The 21,920-nt window shown below is 35.7% G+C and overlaps 1 protein-coding gene across 1 annotated transcript in view; it reads right to left on the bottom strand.

The window, feature by feature from the left end:
• Positions 1-915: 915 nt before the first annotated feature.
• Positions 916-21,920, bottom strand: part of TRIM23 (tripartite motif containing 23) — a 32,388-nt gene continuing 11,383 nt past the window's right edge. The window contains exons 5-11 of the mRNA XM_080804243.1: positions 20,744-20,926; positions 17,570-17,785; positions 15,995-16,129; positions 12,415-12,544; positions 11,782-11,892; positions 5,398-5,522; positions 916-3,210 (exon numbers count right to left, since the gene is read on the bottom strand). Coding sequence (XP_080660369.1) covers positions 3,031-3,210; positions 5,398-5,522; positions 11,782-11,892; positions 12,415-12,544; positions 15,995-16,129; positions 17,570-17,785; positions 20,744-20,926 — 1,080 coding nt within the window. The 3' untranslated portion in view covers positions 916-3,030. The remainder of the gene's footprint in view (positions 3,211-5,397; positions 5,523-11,781; positions 11,893-12,414; positions 12,545-15,994; positions 16,130-17,569; positions 17,786-20,743; positions 20,927-21,920) is intronic.

Here is a 21,920-nt window from a genome sequence, read left to right as displayed (position 1 = left end):
ATGTGTCTAGACATCTCCCTAGCAATTTATTCATTCCTGAAAACATAATCCTAAATTTTTGATAATACTGCCACCAACTGGTGGTGTTGCCCAATTTTGCCAAACATAGTTATTTTGCTTGAGTGAAAAATCCTATTTGATGAACAATTTTTCCATTTCATGTCATAAATTTAACATAATCAGTAGACCTAAAAACAGACATTGCCAGATGTGCTTTTTTTAAATCATGTTTTAAATTATTAGCAAGACACTTATTCATCCTCTTCATTATTTTTTTAGAGAAAATACAATGTCTTTTTCCCTATTACTACTTTGCAGATTCAAGGGTATTTCAATGCTACAGAAAATGTCTTTCTTTTAGCAATATTAGTTTATAGGCTACACCTAAGTTTTCTCAGACATTTTCTAAAGTAGTAACTTAAAATTTAAAAACCGAGTTTCAGGGGCGCCTGAGTGGCTCAGTCGTTAAGTGTCTGCCTTTAGCTCAGGTCACGATCCCAGCATCCTGGGAACGAGCCCCACATCGGGCTCTCTGGTCAGTGGGAAGCCTGCTTCTACCTCTCCCACTCCCCCTGCTTGTGTTCCCTCTCTCGCTGTGTCTCTGTCAAATAAATAAATAAAAACTTAAAAAAAAAAAAAACCCGAGTTTCACTTTGTTTGATGAAAAATTTTAGTTCTATCAAAACACTAGCTATAATACTCATTTATGTGTGGCTTACACTGCAACTACAGAATAAGTTATTTCTAAATCTTTAATAAACTGCAACTCAGATTTGACATACAAGTCAACCCCTACCCCACTTGGTTTTCTTTCTCTGAACCACAGCACAAATATGACTTTAACTGGTTACTAGTTATACTAGCAGATAGATGGTACATGAAAAAGAATTTTTGGAATAATGATAGGACTTCTTTAAAATTATTTTAACATTTTATTGCTGTCTATATGTAATGCAAATAATGGCTTCTGGTGATGATAAAGCATTCCAGAATTACAGACCAGGGCTACACACTTGTTAAAACCTGCTTTACATAAACCATACAATAATATATAGGCTTAATACAGAAATTCGGAGCTAGGAGGCAAATCCTAATAGACTGGATTTAAAACATCTCTCTCATTATTAAGTTTGACATTTCCCAGAGGGAACTAGCAAAATCTTAACTAATGATTAGTGAAAGAATACAACGACAAATAGTCATAACAGCCTGAGAAAAATACTTCTTAAAAAAGAAATCACACACAAACACTATTATGTACATATAATCAGGTCTAAGCACAATTTTTACATTGTGTTTAGTAATATGCTAAGAATGTGAATTACAAAGTTTAGCAAAATTGGTGAAATGAACTTAATATACAAGGAAAACAAGTTCACATGTTAGTGTTAGACTTTTTTTTTTCCAATTACCTAGTAGAGAAAACAGGTCAAGGGCTCACAGGCAAATGTTAACGTGTTTTTTATTCTTCACAGTTACTATAATCAATTATTAAATAATTTAATTCATAAGTGTTTCTTATATGCACAAATTACACTTGTAACAGCATGACTTTTACTTGAAAAATAAAGGATGAAATATTTATTTACATACTGCCCATAACACTGATGGACTTCTTTTTAATGCTTTGTATTCTAAAAGTTTTGCTGTTTATTTTAAAACAAACAAAAGTACATTTGAAGAGAATGAACCAAAACAGTGCCACCTAAGAGGGACATCTAGCATTTCAACTAATAAGACTCGGGATTACTCAGCTTCATCCTAAAGGGTGAGGAGCATTAAAAAAATAGTAATAACAAAACCCAATCTAGCCATGTTTAAATATAAGTTGTACGGCCATAATAAGTGAGTATCCTTAAAAAATGAAAAACTGAAAAGCACAAAATTTTTAAACTTTTACAACACTGCATAATAAATGTGATGTAAATTTTCTGAACATTTCTTTTCCTTCTGTAACTTTTCAAGGCCTTACCATGAAGAGCCTTAATAATGTCTTATTGTCAAGACAAGTGTACTTATTTTGGGAAAGCATTTAAAGTAACTGATTCTCCGCTGCTTTAAATGTCTTTTCTTAAGGTAAATGTAGTTTCCTACTTAGATCTCTTTTATGTATAGCCAACCCTGGTTCTATGTGTAACTTACTACATTTTTACCTATAGTCGTTCCCACTAAGGATGCAGTATTATTTTAAAAAGAAACTAACTACTTTAAATGTGCTTAAAATAGGAGAACCAATTTAGAGCTGTGACCTAGGAAATAACACTTCGAGGTTCAACCCTGGAAATGGGTCTTTCATAAGTGAAGATTAACTACAACATAACTGACTTTCACAGTTTTATTATTAATTGTTCTTCAGTTTAATACTAATCTGACACTCATATCTAGTTAGATAACATTTCATCTGACTCACTGGGTTTTATATAAAAGGGCTTAGAGAAAGTTTCAATAAAACATTATAAAATATTAATTTTCTGTAGTTTATAGTATTTAGCATTAAAGATATTCTGTTACACTGAACAAAGAAGCAAAGTTATCCTGTTACCCCAAGATGCAGTCTGGATTCTATTTCATTAAGTCACTGCTTTTTTGCTACCAAATACTGCCAAAATCCAGGTGAAAGGAAAGATAAAGAAGAAGCCATGCTTCACTTGCTTCACACAGAGGTTAGGTATTCAGTTGCCTATTCCTTTTTTATAATTGAAAGAATAAACCTTCATCTTACCCATTCTCCGACTACTTCTTTGCCAATATATGGGTCACACATAATGTGAAAAACTTAAATAACAAATGTATGTTTTTAAAAAATGTATCTTCAAGAAGTCCCTACTTAATGCAATTTTAATCTGCTCACATGTTTAAATTTTATTACAGAGTAATTTTTTAAAAGGCAATATTGTACTGAATTCCCCACCCAAGATTCCTTTTAAATATACATCCTAAATAAACTCTTTGAGATGTAGAATTTCTTATAATATTTATGTGCAAAATAACTCTTAACCACAAAACTTTAAATAACTTCTGCATTTAAAATCAAGCAACATCCAATACTCCAGCAGCCACAAGTTGCCTTGAGAGCCAATCTAACCCCTCATAAAGTCCCATACCACTTCGAGCATCACAGCCCTGAATATACCAGCTACGGCCACAGCACAATTTATGCAGACTGAGAAGTTCAGTGATTTCTTCTACTGACAGAGCTCCAGCAACATCCTGAAAGATATATACATATCAGAATCTTTTTTATAATCAGCCCATCAAAATCACCATTTAAAACGAATTCTGTTGGTACCATTCTAACAGAAAGCTAAAGTTAAAACCTAGATTCACCCCTCAGTAATTATTCTGTGATTAATAAGTATAAAGAAAAGTAGACTTGTGATTAAGATCATTTATCATATAGTATGTAAGAATGGCCTTACAGTGAAATCCATAAAGGTGATGAAACCTGAATGAAAGATACTGCCTGAGTCACACGGCATCAACTTAGAAGAAACAGGTTAACACATGAGTATCACAAAAATGGCTTATACATAGAGTTTATATAATGAACAGTAACTAAACTCCCACTCCAAATACTCCTGAACACCCCTACTTCCTAGATGCAACCACGAATTATGATTTCTTATATAGTTGTCCAGATAATTTCCACGCACATTCATACAAATAAACAAAACACACTTTAGCTTTTTTTTTTTTTTAACTTAACACATCTTAAAGATAGATATCTTTCCATTATTTGGACAAGAAGACCTACATTATTTTTAACATCTGAATTATATTCCAGGGTGTAGCTGCAACATAATTTTCTTAATCAGTCCTTTATTTAATATCTAGATTGAGGTTCTGTTTATGTGCTATTACAAATACATACATATATATATGTAACATATTTTTAACTACATTCATTTGCAACATTATCTGCAGGATAACCTCAGGATATTTATATCTGGAATACATTACTAGAGGTAGAATTGTATGGTGCAAGGGTATATGCATCTAAAATTTTGATAGGTATGGTACTGCCAAATTGCCCTCCAAGAAAATGTCTGTTCAAAACCACACCATACAGTATATGTAAGTCTGAAGATTATGAAACATTTTTAACAATTTAAGTGGAAATGATATTCCACTTTGCCTTATCTGCATGTCTTTTTCAGTAAGTAAAGCAAAGTGTATCTGCTCTTAGTAGTTTGCTTTTATTTTTTTTTGTTAAGAGGGAAATCCTTTATTCTTCATCCTACCCTTCCTTTTTTTTTTTTTTTTTTTTTTTTTTTTTTTTTAAAGATTTTATTTATTTATTTGGCAGACAAAGATCACAGTTAGGCAGAGAGGCAGGCAGAGAGAGAGAGAGGAGGAAGCAGGATTCCCGCTGAGCAGAGCCCGATGTGGGGCTCGATGCGGCGGGGCTCGATCCCAGGACCCTGGAATCATGACCTGAGCCGAAGGCAGAGGCTTTAACCCACTGAGCCACCCAGGTGCCCCCTCCTACCCTTCCTTTTTATGAGATCTTAGCCCTTCTACTGTACCAAAAAGCATTCTCATCCTCCTAGAAGCATAGACTCAAGATCTAGAAATATGTAGCTTCTCCCTGTCCTTGACCCACCCCATTCAGACACCAAATTCTAACAAATCTATCTTCATAAACTCTTTTCCATCTGCTTCCACCCTTCTATTCCTTTAATTCAGAGTCTTGTTAACTCTCCCAGTTGAATTACTACAGCAATTCACTGCATCTGCCTGTCTCTAGTCCCTTCCCCCTGATTAAATCTGTGTCCTACCCCCAGATTACAGTCTTAAAACACAGATATGAGTCTGAAAACCTTTTGCTGGTTTTCCTTTATCGTGAAATAAAATCTGAATTTTTCAGCCTAGACCTCATCTGTTATTCTAGATTTTCTTCATTCTCTACTTGCCCCTCACATATATATCTGTTGATGCTCCCCTAAAACATTCATGCTTCCATTTTCTCTGCCTACAGTGTTCTTTCTTTCACATATGGACTCAAAGTCCTACCCATAATTTCAACTCTTATCATAATTTCAACTCAAATCCCACTGTACACATCTTTTATAAGATGCCACCTTTAGAACCACTCTATTTTTCCATGACACGTTGTTAATATTACTAAAGTTACTTACCAGTTTTCTATGTATTAGAATCTCATATATAGTCACTTACATGTTTACAAACGTATATAGGAGTTTCTGGTAAGCATCAACCACCTTATATACTCCTAGGTGCCACGTAGAGCACTTTCTCTATATATTGTATTTAAAATACCCAGCAAAAACCTCTTAAATATCTATTGAATTATCAGTTTTGAAATTACCTTATGCTACCTTATGACACAGAATACACAAAATACTAAATAAGTATTCTGAAATACAAACGTGTTACCTGTTTGTTAGCAAAAATCAGGAGCAAAGCATCTCGGAGTTCTTTTTCCGTTAACAACTTTGCAAGTTCACTGTGTGCTTCACTAACTCTGTCTCTATGACTGCTATCAACAACAAATACAACAGCTACCAAAAAAAAAAAAGATCAAATTAGTCATTTGTTAACTTTCATAAATGGACCAAATATTTTAATGGTCTCATTAATTTATTATGGTTAGTCTACTATTTACTATGTTTTTCACAGAAAGTCTGCCTACTATAAGAGCACCTAGCAATACTTAACAGTATGACCTTAAGTAGTTCACCTAACTTTTCAGATCTCTTCATTTCCCCATGTGTAACAGGATTTACAACACTTGCTCCACCAAACACAAAGTGCTGTGTATATGAATTAATATTCTTCTTAATTAATTAGAATATACCTTTCATTATTTCCATAATGATGCTACTTGTTCCTTTTTTAAGTTTTTATTTTAATCACCCAATGTTCATCTTGACAAGTGCATTCCTTAATCCCCATCACCTTTTCCATCTGTCCCCCCATCTAACTCCCCTATGGTAACCAACCGTTTGTTCTCTATAGTTAAGAGTCCATTTCTAGATTTCTCTCTTTTCTCCCCCCTTTGCTTGCTTGTTTGTTTTTTTTAATACTCTTTTTTAAAAGATTTTATTTATTTATTTGACAGACAGAGATCACAGGTAGGCAGAGAGGCAGGCAGAGAGAGAGGAAGGGAAGCAGGCTTCCCGCTGAGCAGACAGCCCGATGCAGGGCTCGATCCCAGGACCCTGGGATCATGACCTGAGCCGAAGACAGAGGCTTTAACCCACTGAGCCACCCAGGCGCCCCTTAATACCTTTTTTTAAAGATCTTATTTATTTATTTGACAGAGATCACAAGTAGGCAGAGAGGCAGGCAGAGAGACAGAGGGGGAAGCAGGCTCCCCACTGAGCAGAGAGCCTGATGCGGGGCTAGATCCCAGGACCCTGAAATCACAACCTGAGCTGAAGGCAGAGGCTTTACCCACTGAGCCACCCAGGCGCCCCTGCTTGTTTGTTTCTTAAAATTCACATGAGTGAAGCCATATGGTCTTTGTCTTTCTCTGACTTATTTCACTTAACATTATATTCTCTAGTTCCATCCATGTTATTGCAAATGACGAGATTTCATTTTTTTATGGATGAGTAATTTTATATATATATTTTATATTTAGAACAAATAATATTATATTATATATTATTTATAATATATAATAAATATATTTAAATAATTTATTATATATAAATATATATAAATATATATTATATATATATATACGTATGTGTGTATGTATGTAGATGTATCACAACTTCTTTACCCATTCATCAATGGACACCTGAGCTATTTCCATAACTTGACTATTGTTGATAATAGTACTATAAACATTGGGGTGCATGTATCCCTTTGAATTAATGTTTTGTATTCTTTGGGTAAATACCTAGCAGTTCAATTGCTAGATCATAGAGTAGTCCTAATCTTAACTTTTTGAGGAAATCCATACTGTTTTCCAGAGTGGCTGCACCAGTTTGCATTCTAATCAACACTGGAAGAGGGTTCCTTTTTTTTTCCTAATCTTAACTTTTTGAGGAAATCCATACTGTTTTCCAGAGAGGCTGCACCAGTTTGCATTCTAATCAACACTGGAAAAGGGTTCCTTTTTTTTCCCCACATCCTCACCAAAACCTGTTATTTCTTATGTTATTGACATTATTGACTGGTGTAAGGTGATATCTCACTGCAGATTTGTTTGCATTTACCTGATGGTAAATGATGATGAGCATCTCTTCACGTGTCTGGTGGCCATCTGGATGTCTTCTTTGAAGAAATGTCAATACATGTCTTCTGCCCATTTTTTAATTGGATTATTTGGTTTTTGGATCTTGAGTTGTGTAAGTTCTTTACATATTTGGGATACTAACCCTTCATTGGATATGTCATTTACAAATACCTTTTCCCATTCCATAGGTTGCCTTTTAGTTTTGTTGTTTCCTTCGCTGTGTAGAAGGTTTTTATTTTCATGTAGTCCCAGTGTTTATTTTTCCTTTTGTTTTGCTTGCCCCAAGGGACCTATCTAGAAAAAAGTTGCTAGGCCAATGTCAGAGAAATTATTACCAGTGCTCTTTTCTAGGCTTTTTATGGCTGCAGGTCTAACATTTAGGTCTTTAATTCATTTTGAATTTATTTCCATGTATTGTGTAAGAAAGTGGTCCAGTTTCTTTTTTTTTTTTTTAACATGTCGCTTCCAGTTTTCCCAACACCATTTGTTTAAAAGACTGTCTTTTTCCAATTGGATATTCTTTCCTGCTTTATCAAAGATTAACTGACTGTACAATTGTGGGTTTATTTCTGGGTTTTCCATTCTGTTCTATTGATCTTTATGCCTATTTTTGTGCCAGTACCATACTGTTTTGATTACTACTAGCTTTGTAATTTAACTTGGAAGTCCAGAATTGTGATGCTTCCAACTTTGCTTTTTGTTTTCAAGATTGCTTTGGCTATTCGGAGTCTTTTTAGGATTGTTTGTTCTAGCTCTGTGAAAAATGCTGTTGGTATTTTGATAGGAATTGCATTAAGTGTGTAGATTGCTTTGGGTAGTATAGACATTTTAACAATATTTGTTCTTTCATTTTTTTAAGTATTTTTTAAGACTTTATTATTCATTTGAGAGTGACAGAGAGACAGAGACAGAGAGAGAGCGAGCGAGCAAGCAGGGGGAGAGGTAGAGGGAAGGCAGCAGCAGACATCCCACTGAGCTGAGAGCCTGATGTGAGCCTCAAGCTCACGACCTAGAGATCATGACCTAGAGATCATGATCATGATAAGCCAAAGGCAGATGGTGCTTAACTATCTGAGCCACCCAGGCACTCCATATTTTTCTCAATCCATAAGCATGAAATGTATTTCCATTTCTTTGTTTCATCTTAAATTTGTTTCATCGGTGTTTTATAGATTTCAGAGTACGGGTCTTTTATCTCTTTGGTTACGTTTATACCAAGGTATCATTATTATTTTAGGTGCAACTGTAAATGGGATTATTAACTTCTCTTTCAGCTGCTTCATTACTGGTGTATAAAAATCCAACAGAATTCTGTAAATTGATTTTGTATTCTATACCTTAACTGACTTCATTTATCTAACAGTTTTTGGTGGTCTTTCAGGCCAGATACACACACACACACACACAGTATCACGTCATCTTCAAACAGTGAAAGTTTTATTTCTCCTTGCCAATTTGGATGCCTTTTCTTTTTTTGTCTGATTGCTGTGGCTAGCCCTTCCAGGACTATGTTGAATAAAAGTGGTGAGAATGGACATCCTTCTTTTGCTCCTAACCTTAGGGGAAAGGTTCTTATTGATGATGTTAGCTGTGGGTTTTTCATAGATGGTCTTTATTACATTGAGGTATGTTCCCTCTAAACCCACTTTGTTGAGGGTTTTTATCATAAAGAGATGTTGTACTTTGTTAAATGCTTTTTTAAAAATCTATTGAAATGATCATATATTCTTATCCTTTAGCTTATTGACGTGATCTATCATGTTGATTGATTTGCAATTACTGACACACACCTGCAACCTAGGAATAAATACCACTTGGTCGTGGTGAATGATCTTTTTATATTGTTGGATTCAGTTTGTTGGTATTTTATTGAGGATTTTTGTATCTTTTTTTTTTTTTTTGAGGATTTTTGTATCTTTGTTGAGAGAAATCGGCTGGTAGTTCTTTTTTGTGTTATCTATCTGGTTTTGATATCAGGGTAATGCTGGTCTCATAGAATGAATTTGGAAGTTCTCCTTCCTTTTCTATTTTTAAGAATAGTTGAGAAGAATAGGTATTAACTCTTCTTTAAATGTTTGGTAGAATTCTCCTGCAAAGCCATCTGCTCCTGGACTTTGGTTTGTTGAGAGTTTTTTGTTTTTTGTTTTTTGTTTTTTTTTTAACTATTTTACTTATTGGGGGCACCTGGATGGCTCAGTGGGTTAAAGCCTCTGCCTTCGGCTCAGGTCATGATCTCAGGGTCCTAGGATCGAGCCCTGCATTGGGCTCTCTGCTCAGCAGGGAGCCTGCTTCCTCCTCTCTCTCTCTGCCTGCCTCTCTGACTACTTGTGATCTGTCTGTCAAATAAATAAATAAAATCTTAAAAAAAAAAAAAAAGATTTTACTTATTTATTTGAGAGAAAAAGAAAGAGGGAAGCACAAGCAGTGGGGAGGGGCAGAGGGAGAGAAGAAGTAGACTACCCACTGAGTGGGGAGCTAGATGCAGGGCTGGATCCCAGGACTCCTAGATCATGACCTGAGCCAAAGGGAGACACTTAACTTATTGAGCCACCCAGGTACCTTTATTTTCTGGGAGTTTTTTGGTTACTGATTCAATTGCTTTGCTGGTAATCAGACTGTTCAGGTTTTCTATTTTTTTCTTATTTCAGTTTTAGTAGTTTATGTTTCTAGGAATTTATCCATTTCTTCTAGATTGTCCAATTTGTTCGCATATACTTTTTCATAATATTCTAATTGTATTTCTGTGGGGGTTTTTTTTGTTATTGTTACTTCTTTTCTCTCCCATTTGTGATTTATTTGGTTCCTTTCTCTTTCTTTCTGGATAAGTCTGGCTAGCAGTTTATCAATTTTATTGACTTTTTTTTTATGAACAAGCTCGTGGTTTCATTGATCTGTTCTATAAGTTTTTTTAGTTTCTGTATCATTTATTTCTGCTCTAATCTTATTATTTCTTTCCTTCTACTGGTTTTGGGCTGCATTTGTTTGTTCTTTTCCTAGCTCCTTTAGGTATAAGGTTAAGTTGAGATTGTCTTACTTCTTGAGGTAAGCCTGTGTTGCTACAAAGTTCTCTCTTAGAACAGCTTTTGCTGCATCCCAAAGGTTTTGAACCACTGTGTTTTCATTTTCATTTGTTTCCACATACTTTCTGAGTTCTTCTTTGATTTTTCAGGTTGACCCATTCATTGTTTAGTAGCATGTTATTTAACCCCTATATATTTGCAGTCTTCCCATATTCTTTCCTGTGGATGACTTCTAGTTTCATAGCATTGTGGTCAGAAAAGATGCACTGAGGGATTCCTTGATGGCCCAGTTGTTCAGCTCAGGTCATGATCTCAGAGTCATGGGGTCAAGCCCCACATGGGGCTCCATAGGGAGTCTGCTTGAGATTCTCTCTTTCCCTCTCCCTCTCCATTTGCCCATCCCCCACTCACACTAAGTAAATAAATCTTTAAAAAAAGAAAAATAAAGAAAAGATGCATTGATCTTTTTGAATTTGTTGAGGCTTCTTTTGTGGCCTATGATGCTACTTATTCTTTGACTACTACTTTCTTTGCCAAAAAATAATCTAAATAAATCACCATCTTCATCTCTCCAAAGTATACTCTCTAGATGCCTTACACAGCACCTTCCACATATACTGTACTCAAAATATACAGCAGAAACTTCACAAGCATATACTGAATTGATTCCCTTTTGAAATCTTTCTAGCTACCTCATGGTAGCTAAAAATCCCAACTTTTCAACCATTCCTCATGTTCAAAATCCCATTTTTTCCCTATTAATCACTGTATCAAAAATTCCAATGTAAAAATAATTACCTAGTTTCTCTGCTAGGTGAAAGGTATGACAATATATGAAACGTGGCATGAACGTAAGTTTCACATTGGGTACAGGCAAAAGCATAAAATGGGGCCTAAATATAAATAAATACTTTAGGTGGAATGTGTGGTAAAACATAGTTTGGCCAAAAGCAAACCACTGCAGGTTCTTCTGGAGTAACTGAGAGATTATAATGAGATAAATATTTTACTGAATTGAAGAGAGCAGTGGAAACATACACCAAGAATTCTATCCTTCCTCACAATATTGCCAGTGATCACACTCATATGAATAGTTAATAATGTACTTGAACTGTTAAGAGCAGCAAGAGGGGGGCGCCTGGGTGGCTCAGTAGGTTAGAGCCTCTGCCCTCGACTCAGGTCATGATCTCAGGGTCCTGGGATCGAGCCCCGCGTTGGGCTCTCTGCTCAGCAGGGAGCCTGCTTCCCCCTCTCTCTCTGCCTGCCTCTCTGCCTACTTGTGATCTCTGTCTGTCAAATAAATAAATAAATAAATCTAAAAAAAAAAAAAAAAAAAAAGAGCAGCAAGCGGTATGTACTCTAAACTGCCTAGATACAAAAGGTAAGTATGGCTTTAAGCTATGATTTTTTTAATGAATAAACCGAAGTATATATCCCAGTCTTTCCACCTTAACATTTTAATAAAAATAAGTTTCACTAGTTAAAATCAATTCCACAGAAAACTGGCATCTTAAAATTCTGAAAAATTAAGATATCATTTTTCACTCTTACCTTGGGTATTGAGGTAATAATGTTTCCACAATGGTCTTAATTTGTGTTTTCCACCTACATCCCAAATAGTGAACTTTAAATTTTTATATTCTACAGTTTCCACATTAAAACCTGTTTTTAAAAAAAGTTACTTTAACACTGAACTTGTATTTATAATGAATAACACACCAAACACAGGTGACCCACTGTTTAGAATTGTGATAATACGATTATCTTCATACAGCAATATCTACTGCTGCCCCAACCAACTCTACTCCTAATAAGCCTATATGGGGAATATATACCTTTAACAGCTATTAGCCCTCTAAGCCTCCAGCAGGATCCTTAGATCCTGAAACTCAAATACCTAACAGCTCTGCACCACTACCACTCCCTCACCCTAATCCTCACCAATCCTTTAATCCTTCCAACTGTCCCACCAACACTGTTCTGTCTTAATATCCCACCATCCACATTTCAATCCCACAGCACTGAACTTTCCATTTTTTCTCAGACATATTAGTGTCTTAGAGCCAGTAAAGAGCCCACCACAATGCCATACTGGCATAAAATAAGATCCCCCAAGAACTCAGCTATAAGCTAGGGTTTGTCTATAAAGCATCCATTAAAGTAAAAAGCAGTACTTATACTTACCAATTGTTGGAATAGGCTGCATGAATTCATCCTGTTTTAACTTAAACAAAATAGTAGTTTTTCCAGCACCATCTAATCCTAACGTAACAACTCGAATTTCCATTTTCGGTCCAATGTGAACTCTATTGTCCTGTAATTTTTAAAAATTTAAATCTTATTTTGATATGGAATTTAAAAGTACTAGCATTTATACTTTTATTTATAATATCTTTGTTAATTATTTCATCTCCTACTCATTCCTCTGATTCCATGGACAAATAGCAACCCGTATTATTATAATTTTGTTGCACAAATCTAATTCCTTACAAAACTGAAATAACAAACATTAAAAAAATATTATAAGCCTGTGGTAACAGGTATACAATATACAAAGATGTAATCTGTGATATTAAAACATAAAGTATGGGGGGTGGAGCTATAAAAGAATAGACCGTTTATATGCAGAAGTTAAATTGTTACCACTTTCCAACAGAATGTTATAACAAGATGTTCTTTGTAATAGCAATGGTAAACACAGAAATCCACAGAATATACACAAAAAGAAATGAGTAAGGACTCAAACCATGACACTATAAAAAATCACTGAGGAGTGCCTGGGTGGCTCAGTGGGTTAAAGCCTCTGCCTTCGGCTCAGGTCATGATCCCAGGGTGCTGGGATTGAGCCCCACATCTGGCTCTCTGCTCGGTGGGGAGCCTGCTTCCCTTCCTCTCTCTCTGCCTGCCTCTCTGCCTACTTGTGATCTCTGTCAAATAAATAAATAAAATCGTCAAAAAAAAATCGCTGAGACACATAAGAAGGCAATAAGGCAAAAGGCAAAAGAAAAAAGCTTTAAGATATACAAAAAACAATGAACAGAATGGTAATAACAAGTCCTTAACTATTAATAATTACTTGAAATATAAATGGGTTTAATTCCCAAATGAAAAGACACAGTTTGACTAAATGGATAAAAAATACCCAAGATCTAACAACACGCTGTCTATAAGAGACTCACTTCATATTTAAGGACATAAGAAGGCTGAAAGTGAAGAAAAAGAAAAAGGTATTCCATGTAAACCATACTCAAGAGAGCAGGGGTGGCTATCCTAGGATGAGACAAAATGGACTTTAAATCAGAAACTGTTATAAGACAAAAGGTCATTATATATTGATAAAAGGGTAGATTTACAAATAACGTCTAACAATTACAAACATTTAGGTTTTAAAATATGGATAAAAGTTCCAAAATGAGACCCAAAACTATAAAACTCTAAGAAGAAAACAGTGTAAAATCTTCATGACAATGGATTTGGCAGTGATTTTTTTTTTTTTTTTTTTGGATATCACACCAAAAATACAGCTGACAAAAGCAAAAGTAGACAAAGGGACCAAATCATCCTTAAATTTTTGTGACTCAAAGGACACTATCAACAAAGTGAAGAAGCAACCCACAAAACGTGACCAAGTATTTGGAAATCATGTATCTAAGAATGGAGTCCCTACTGTATGTAGTATATGAGGAACTCCTACAGCTCAATGAAAAAAATCAAGTAACTCAATTAAAAAACAGGCAAAGGAGTTGTACAAAATTTGTCCAAAGAAGATATAAGCTGGCCAATAAGCATATGAAATGAGGCTCAACTTCATTAATCATCAGAGAAATGCAAATCAAAACCACAATGAGATATCACCTCACATCTAACAGGATGGCTACTATCTAAAAAAGAAGAAAAGAAAAAAAATTAATGTGTTGATGAAAATGTGGAAAAATTGCAACCCTTGTGCACTGTTGGTAGGATTACAAATGGTACAACCACTATGGAAAACAACATTTCCTCAAATGAATAAAAATATAACTGTCATATCCAGTAATCTCACTTCCGGATACATACCAAAAGAAATGAAAGCAAGGTCTCAGAGGAATATGTGTACACCCATGTTCACAGTTACACTATTTATAAAAGCCAAGATGTGGAAGCAACCCAAATGTCCATCAATGGATGAATGTATAAATAAAATGTATATACAAACAATGCAGTATTATTTAGCCTTAAAACAGATGAAAATTCTGTCACATGCCACAATATGGGTGAACTCTGAGGATATACTAATTGAGATCAGCCAGTCATAAAAAAACAAATACTGACTATATGGCTCTACTTATATATTGGTCATTACATGAGGTATTTAGAATACTAAAATTCACAAAAAACAGAAGTAGAATGGTAGTTCCCAGGAGGTGGTGAGAGGGGGAAAGGGGACTTACTGTTTATATGGCATGGAAGTTCAGTTTTTCAAAATGCAAAATTCCTGAAGGTATACTGAATGTAAATATACTTAACAATACTGAACTGTACAATTAAAAATGGTTAAGATCAGGGGTGCCTGGGTGGCTTAGGCAGTTAGGCATCCGACTCCTTGATTTTAGCTCAGGTCATGATCTCAGGGTCATGAGCTCAAGACCTGCACTGGGCTCCCTCCATGCTGAGCATGGAGCCTGCTTGAGATTTTCTCTCTCCCTCTGCCTCTCCCCTCTCCCTATGCTCACTTTCTCTTTAAAAAAAAAAAAAAAAGAAAAAAGAAAAGAAAAGAAAAAGGAAGGTTAAGATGGTAACTTTTACATTTTTTACACACACACACACACACAAATGTGGTATATCTGCATAATAAAGTACCCTGCAAAAAAAAAAAGAACAGAAAATGTAACTGAATACTGCTATGGAGTAATCTCTAGGACGTAAACTTATATGAAAAGAACAAAGAGGAGAAGTAATGTTTTCTACCTTTAAATATGATGAGTGTACATACAAATATATAAATAAATGTATTTCCTTGTATCGTTTTTTAAATGATGAAGAAAACTAAGGAAAAACTCTTGAGGCTTTTCTATGGAGAAAGGAGGAAAAGCATGGAGGGGTTAGGGATAGAAGCTGGACTTCTCTAAATAAACCCTGCTTTGTAGATTCAACTCTGGACCATGTAAATGTTTCACAGAGCTATAAAATAAGACTAAGTTCTAAAAAAACAGACCCTAAAAAAGGAAAATAAAATGAAACAAATGAACTTTTTAGATTAGAGGAAATTCACTGTAAAAGAGACCAAAATGTATCAACCAAATGGCAAGTACAGGCCTTGGTTGGTTGGATTCTGTTTCCAGAAACAAAACATTTTTTTAGCTGTCTGGAAAATTTGAATAACTAACTGGATAATGGTTAATATTAGAGATTCATTATTAAATTTTTTTAGGTTTATAACAATATTTTGGTTATGTTTTTTAAAATAGTCCTTACCTTTTACAAATACACACAACAATATTTCATAGATGAAATGATATGCTGGGATTTGTTCCAAAATAACCTGAGAGACTGCAGGTAGAAAGGGGAATGGGGAAAAGGATAGATGAAATAAAGTTTTTAATTGTTAAAGTAGGTGATGGGTACATGGAGATTCATTACACCACTTTCTATTTTCCACTGATAAAAGTTTTTTTCAAAAAACCCTATGAATTTCTTAGTTGTCTCTTCAAGCTGATTATCATGGAATGTAAAACAATTATGATTTATCAGAAGCCATACCTAAAAATGAAGTACTGTACATTACCTTTGTAAAAGTGACAGGGATACTGGCATCCAACTGAATGTGATCTGCAACCTCTGTAAACTGCTGCTGCTGTTTTTGCAGTGTTTCTAGTAACCTTGTAATTTCCTGCTTTGCCAAAACAACTCTACAATCATCCTAGAAAAGAGAATAGTTTTCTGGTAAACTTGTTACAGGAAGAAGGAAAAAAGAGTTATCACCAAAAATCAAGAAAAATTAACATTACCGTATTCAAAGTTAGCTTAAATATAAATTTGACTAGACTAATAATTGGGCATTAATAAATAATTAAAGAGCCTTTCAATAGAAGAATGGTTAAATTGTGGTATATTCAGAAAGGCTACACTATACCACAATGAGAACAAGCCACAATGATACCTAACGATATGAATTTTACAAACATAATGTCAAGTAAAAGAAGGTATGACAAGAAGACTTCACACTGCATGATTCTATTTTTATTAATTACCAAAAGAGACAAAAATAATATATGCATTGGAAGTCCGGGTAGTGATTTATCCTCAGAGAGGAAGGCAGGTGGTTATTAGAAGGGAATATGAAGAGTTTCTAGGGGTGCTGGTAACGTTCTGTTATTTAATAGGGGTGTTAGTTACACAGTAATGCCCAGTCTGAAAATTCAGCCAGCTGAACACTTATGCACACTATATGTATGTTGTACTTTTATAAAAAACCTAAGATACACGTGTATTGATTTTTTAAAAATTGACTAAAGGTCAAATTGAAAAGCTTCCTTTGCCCTCTAGATCTCCAAACTCTCTCTTCAAAGTCAAGCACATTCTAGTTTCTCAAATATCGATCCAGAGATATTCTACACACATACCAATGTGTTCTTCTTAAGACAGAAATCTCCTAACAATAGGTAAGCTCCATGAGAGCAGCGGTGTGTAGTTTTTGCTCACTGTTGCATATTTACATTAGTTGATTATGAACTAATAAACTTTGCTTATTATTTGCATGTCGTTCCAGCTGCTCAGAACAAAACCCTTAAAACTCTTGCCTCTACTCTCTCATGCCCCACATACGAATGAATCCTATTGGATATCCAGAATCTGGACACTTCTTACTCCTACTAGCCAAGCCACTATTCTCTCTCATGTGGAATTCTACAATAGCCTCCAAATTCCTTCTTTCTCCTAACATCTTCCCTCCATCTTAGCCCTCCTTCAATTTATTTTTTACATATCAAAGTCACCTTTTAAGTAAGACCAAGTCATTCTTGTCAAAATTTCACAACGGCTTCTCTATTTCAATCAGTAAAAGCTGAAGTCCTTCCAGTGACCCATAAAGCCTTCCTTACAGATAATTCCCCATTACTTCCAGGTTTCAGCTTCTATTACCCTATCCTTTACTTACTCTGTTCCACCCATAGTGGCTTCTTCTGCTGTTTTGCAAATATACCAGGCAAGTTGCCCTACGGTTTTTGCTCTAATCATTTCCTAAGCTGGAATATTCTTCCCCACATTATGGCTTGAACAAATTCCTTCACCTTCTTCCTTTATGAGGCTTTGCTCATAAAGGCTGCTTTAAGTATGTCGTAATCATGTTTAATCTACCTACCTGTTGCAAAGTCTTTTCACAATGGAGACAGGCTGTTGAAACCTGGGACAATAAAATAGTCATATCTTCTTGTTGCTGCCTGAGCCAAATCAGTTTTTCCCGAACATGAGCATCAACAACACTTAGAGCCATTTCTTCTTGACGACACAAAGTTTCATGTAGATCAGAAAAATAAGCTCGGACACATGACCGGGCATTCTCTGCAGTACCTGGTACCTAAGGAAATTAAAATTAGTTTGAAACAACTTTAACCATAACAAAGATTTTATATGTGAATTAATGAAAATTTAAATACCATCTATGTCCTTAAGAATTTCAAAATTGCTATCTCAACACTTGACCTTTCTTCTTAACCACAGACTTTGGACATCCAAATGTTTAAGCGCCAACTGAAGCAAAATGGAATACCTACTCTCCAGTCTCTCCCATGGCCAAACCTAGTTTCCTCCATCTCAGCAACTGGCAATGCCATCCTCCATGCTGTTCAAGCTAAAAAAAACTGGAGTCACCGTTAATACTTCTCTTTCAAATTCCATAACTAGCCCCTCAGAAAATTCTGCTAACTTCAAAATATATCCAAAATCTGATCAAGCCTCACCACTTCCACCTCTACCAACCTGATCCATCATCTCTCACTTGAGTATTACAACAGTCTCCTAATTGGTCTCACTAGATCTACTCCTGCCCTCTACAGCATATTTTCCACCAGTAACCAGACCAATCCTTTTAAAATGTTACATCAGAAACAATTATTCTTTTGCCCAAAATTCTCCAAATGTTTCCCATTCCACTGAGAGTAAATGCCAAAATCCTTTATGTGGGGTGTTCAAGAACAGGCGCCCTGAGAAAGCAAAATCTGAGCAAAGACCTGAAGAAGGTAAGAGAGGAAACCACATCAGTATCTTGAAGAGCATTTCTGACAGAAAGAAGAGCAAGTAACCAGTAAGACCCTTTCTGATCTCAACTCCTGCTACACTCTGTCATCCTACTCTAGCTGCATTTAGCCTCCCCACAGTTGTTTCACTTGTTTTTATTGAAGTATAGTTGATACACAATGTTATATTAGTTTCAGGTGTACAACATAGTGATCTGACAATTCTACACATTACTCAGTGCTCACTCACTATAAGTGACTAAGTATAGTCACCATCTGTCACCATACAACCTTATTACAATTATTACTGACTATATTCCCCCCCTATGCTGTACTTTTCATTTCTGTGACTTATTTATTTCATAACTGGAAGTCTGTTCCTCTTAATCCCTAAAAATACGGAACACTTCACAAATTTGCAAATCATCCTCACACAGGTGCCATGCTAATGATCTTTGCTGTATCATTCCAATTTTAGTGCATGTGGTACTGAAGTGAGCACTTCACACAGTTTCTTAAGCGTACCAGGCACCTCAGGGCCTTTGCACTTGCTCTTCCCTCTGCCTAGAATGCTCTTCCCTCAAATATTAGCATGGCTCCCTTACTCATCTGCTTTACCTCTTTGCTCAATGTTCCTTTTTCAGGGAGTCTATCCATGAACATCCCATATAAAAGTGCACTCTCCCTTTCTCTTGTTTTTCTCCAAAGCTCCTAACATTCTTTTGTTTTAAGTATTGACCTTTTCCCCATATTAGAATATGAACTGCAAAGGCAGAACTTTTTTTACTTATACAGCAGTATTTCCTTAGGTAGAACAATAATAAAAGAGTGTCTAGCTCTTATATGTGTTCAGTAAATATTCACTGAATAAAATATTTCTACTCTAGCACAACAGAGTCCTCTGTGATGGTGGATACATTCTGTATCTGTCTGGTCCAATATGGTAGCCACTAGCTATACGTACCTGAATATTCTTGAAATGCAGCCAATGAAACTGAAAAAACAAATTTTGTATTTTACTAGATTTTTAAATAATTTAAACTTAAATAGCCACATGTGGGTAATGGCTACTAAATTTGACAAAGCAGTACTAGCATTATTCCCCAATGACTTAGCTTTCAATTTGTTTCATTATCAAAGCAAAATATTGCATTTTTGTATATCCCTGTATATTCCCATCCGAAAATATTCCTTTTGCCTCCATAATTCAATTTTAAAAAGCAAGTCTATAACTACCTCCTAAGTTCCTTCCCTCTCTTTACAGCTAAACTTCTTAAAAGTTAAACACACTCACTTCCCAACATCCATTTACTCTTCAGTTCACAGGAGGGTATCTTCCTTATTATTTCACAGACATAATAAATTCAGTATCTTAATTAAACTTATTACTTTGTTCCACTATCCCTCCCAAAGTTCTTCCTCCTTCCCCATTAATGCATGGTATCACCATCCATTCACTTGGGCAAGAAAGAAATCCAGGCATCATTCCTGACCCTTCAAGTTACTTACAAAATCAGTATTATGAATCAATCACTAAGACCTACCTATTCTACTACTCTAAAATCTCAAGCCCATCCACCTCTCTCCATTCTCACTACTGTAGTATTATGGGCCATAAACATCTCTCAACCAGATAATTTCAGCAACCTCCTATTAATAGGTTCCCCTGCTTCCAATTCATTTTCTATATTGAAAAGCTACCTTTTTTAATGCAAATTTGATTATTTTATTCCTACACAAATTTTTCAATTGCTCATCACTGCCTTTGGGATAAAGTCTAAAATCTTTAACATAGCTAACAAGATCCAGCATGACTTGGCCCTTAACTCTCCAACATTTTTTCTTGCCATGTCCCATGCAATACTCAAAGATCCAAGTGTACTGAACTGAGTTATTTCAATAATGTGCCCAGTTCTTACTTCCACGCATTTAACGTATGCTTCCCTCTGTAGGACAATTCACTACCCCCCCTCACTCTTCTCCCTGACTAAATTTCTTCACATCTCAGTTTAGTACCTTATATTCTGGGAAACTTTCCCTGACTCAGCTAAATTAATGCCCCTCTTATGCAATGCCAAGGTGTTTTATACTTCCCCCACAAAATACAGTCACCACACTTGAAACTGGCTTTTTTCTACGATGAATTATAAATTCCATAAAGACAAAGCCTTTTCTAAAAACTTATTTTCAGTAACTAGTGTGGTATTAGTACAGTGTGATTGCTCAATAAATACAAGAAGATGTAAAGGTTAGAAGTAAAAAGGGTAAGAAGGTAAAGAAAGCAGAAAAAAATTCCATACATGTTCTGTGTGGGCCATTCCAATTCCATCTTCCACTATCTGTTCTCCTCCTTCAATGTGCTGAACGATTCCAACTAATTTTCTGGAATAATCTGAAATTTCCTCAGTGAAGGTCCGTATGCAGTGAGCCATATCTAAAATTGATGCTCGGATCTGATTAGCTTCTGGTTCCAATACTGAATGCTAAAGTGCAACAAAATTATAGAACAGAACTCACAGTACTGATTAATGATATAAAATGCTATTTAAATCACTCCAATTATTAAAAAAAAAGTATCAGTCACAAATGGCTTTTATAACAGATTTATGAAAAGCACAAAATAATAAATACTAATTTACCCTCACCGCAAAACTATTTATCCTCCAAAGAAATAATTTAGAATTTGGGAGTCCATTTATTGCTTAGCTTAATAACAGTTTAAGATGGGGTGCCTGGGTGGCTCAGTTGGTTAAATGTTCAACTCCTGATTTCAGCTCAAGTCGTGATCTCTTGTGAGATCTACCACCCCCATCAGCCTCCACGCTGGGCATGGAGCCTGCTTAAGAGTCTCTCTCCCAGGACACCTGGGTGGCTCAGTGGGTTAAGCCTCTGCCTTCAGCTCAGATCATGATCCCAGGGTCCTGGGATCGAGCCCCGCATCGAGCTCCTTGCTCAGCGGGGAGCCTGCTTCCCCCCCTCTCTCTCTGCCTGCCTCTCTGCCTACTTGTGATCTCTGTCTGTCAAATAAATAAATAAAATCTTAAAAAAAAAAAAAAAAGTCTCTCTCTCCCATGGGGCGCCTGGGTGGCATAGTCCATTAAACCTCTGACTCTTGGTTTTGGCTCAGGTTGTGATTGCAGCGTTGTGGGGTCAAGCCCTGCATCTGGCTCCACGCTCAGGACAGAGTCTGCTGAAGTTTCTCTCTCCCTCTTCCTCTGCCCCTCCCCGCAATATATTCTCTTTCTCTAAAATAAATAAATCTTTAAAGAAAAAGATATTCTCTCTCCCTACCCCCATCATCCTCCCTCTCTCCTCTCCCTCCTCCCCCCCAAAAAAAAGGAATCCGAGAGATTCACTTTATAATTTCACCATAAACAGCAGTTCATCAATAGACATATTGTCAACAGAATCCAGTGCATTATGAAAACATGCACACAAAGAAATTTTGTTTCCTACTAGAAAGCTATTTTTCAGTGA

This window comes from Martes martes (genome assembly GCF_963455335.1).
Source record: "Martes martes genome assembly, chromosome: 5".
Taxonomy (NCBI): Eukaryota; Metazoa; Chordata; class Mammalia; order Carnivora; family Mustelidae; genus Martes; species Martes martes.
Note: the sequence above shows the minus strand (reverse complement) of the source record. Positions and strands in the feature narration are given on the sequence as shown.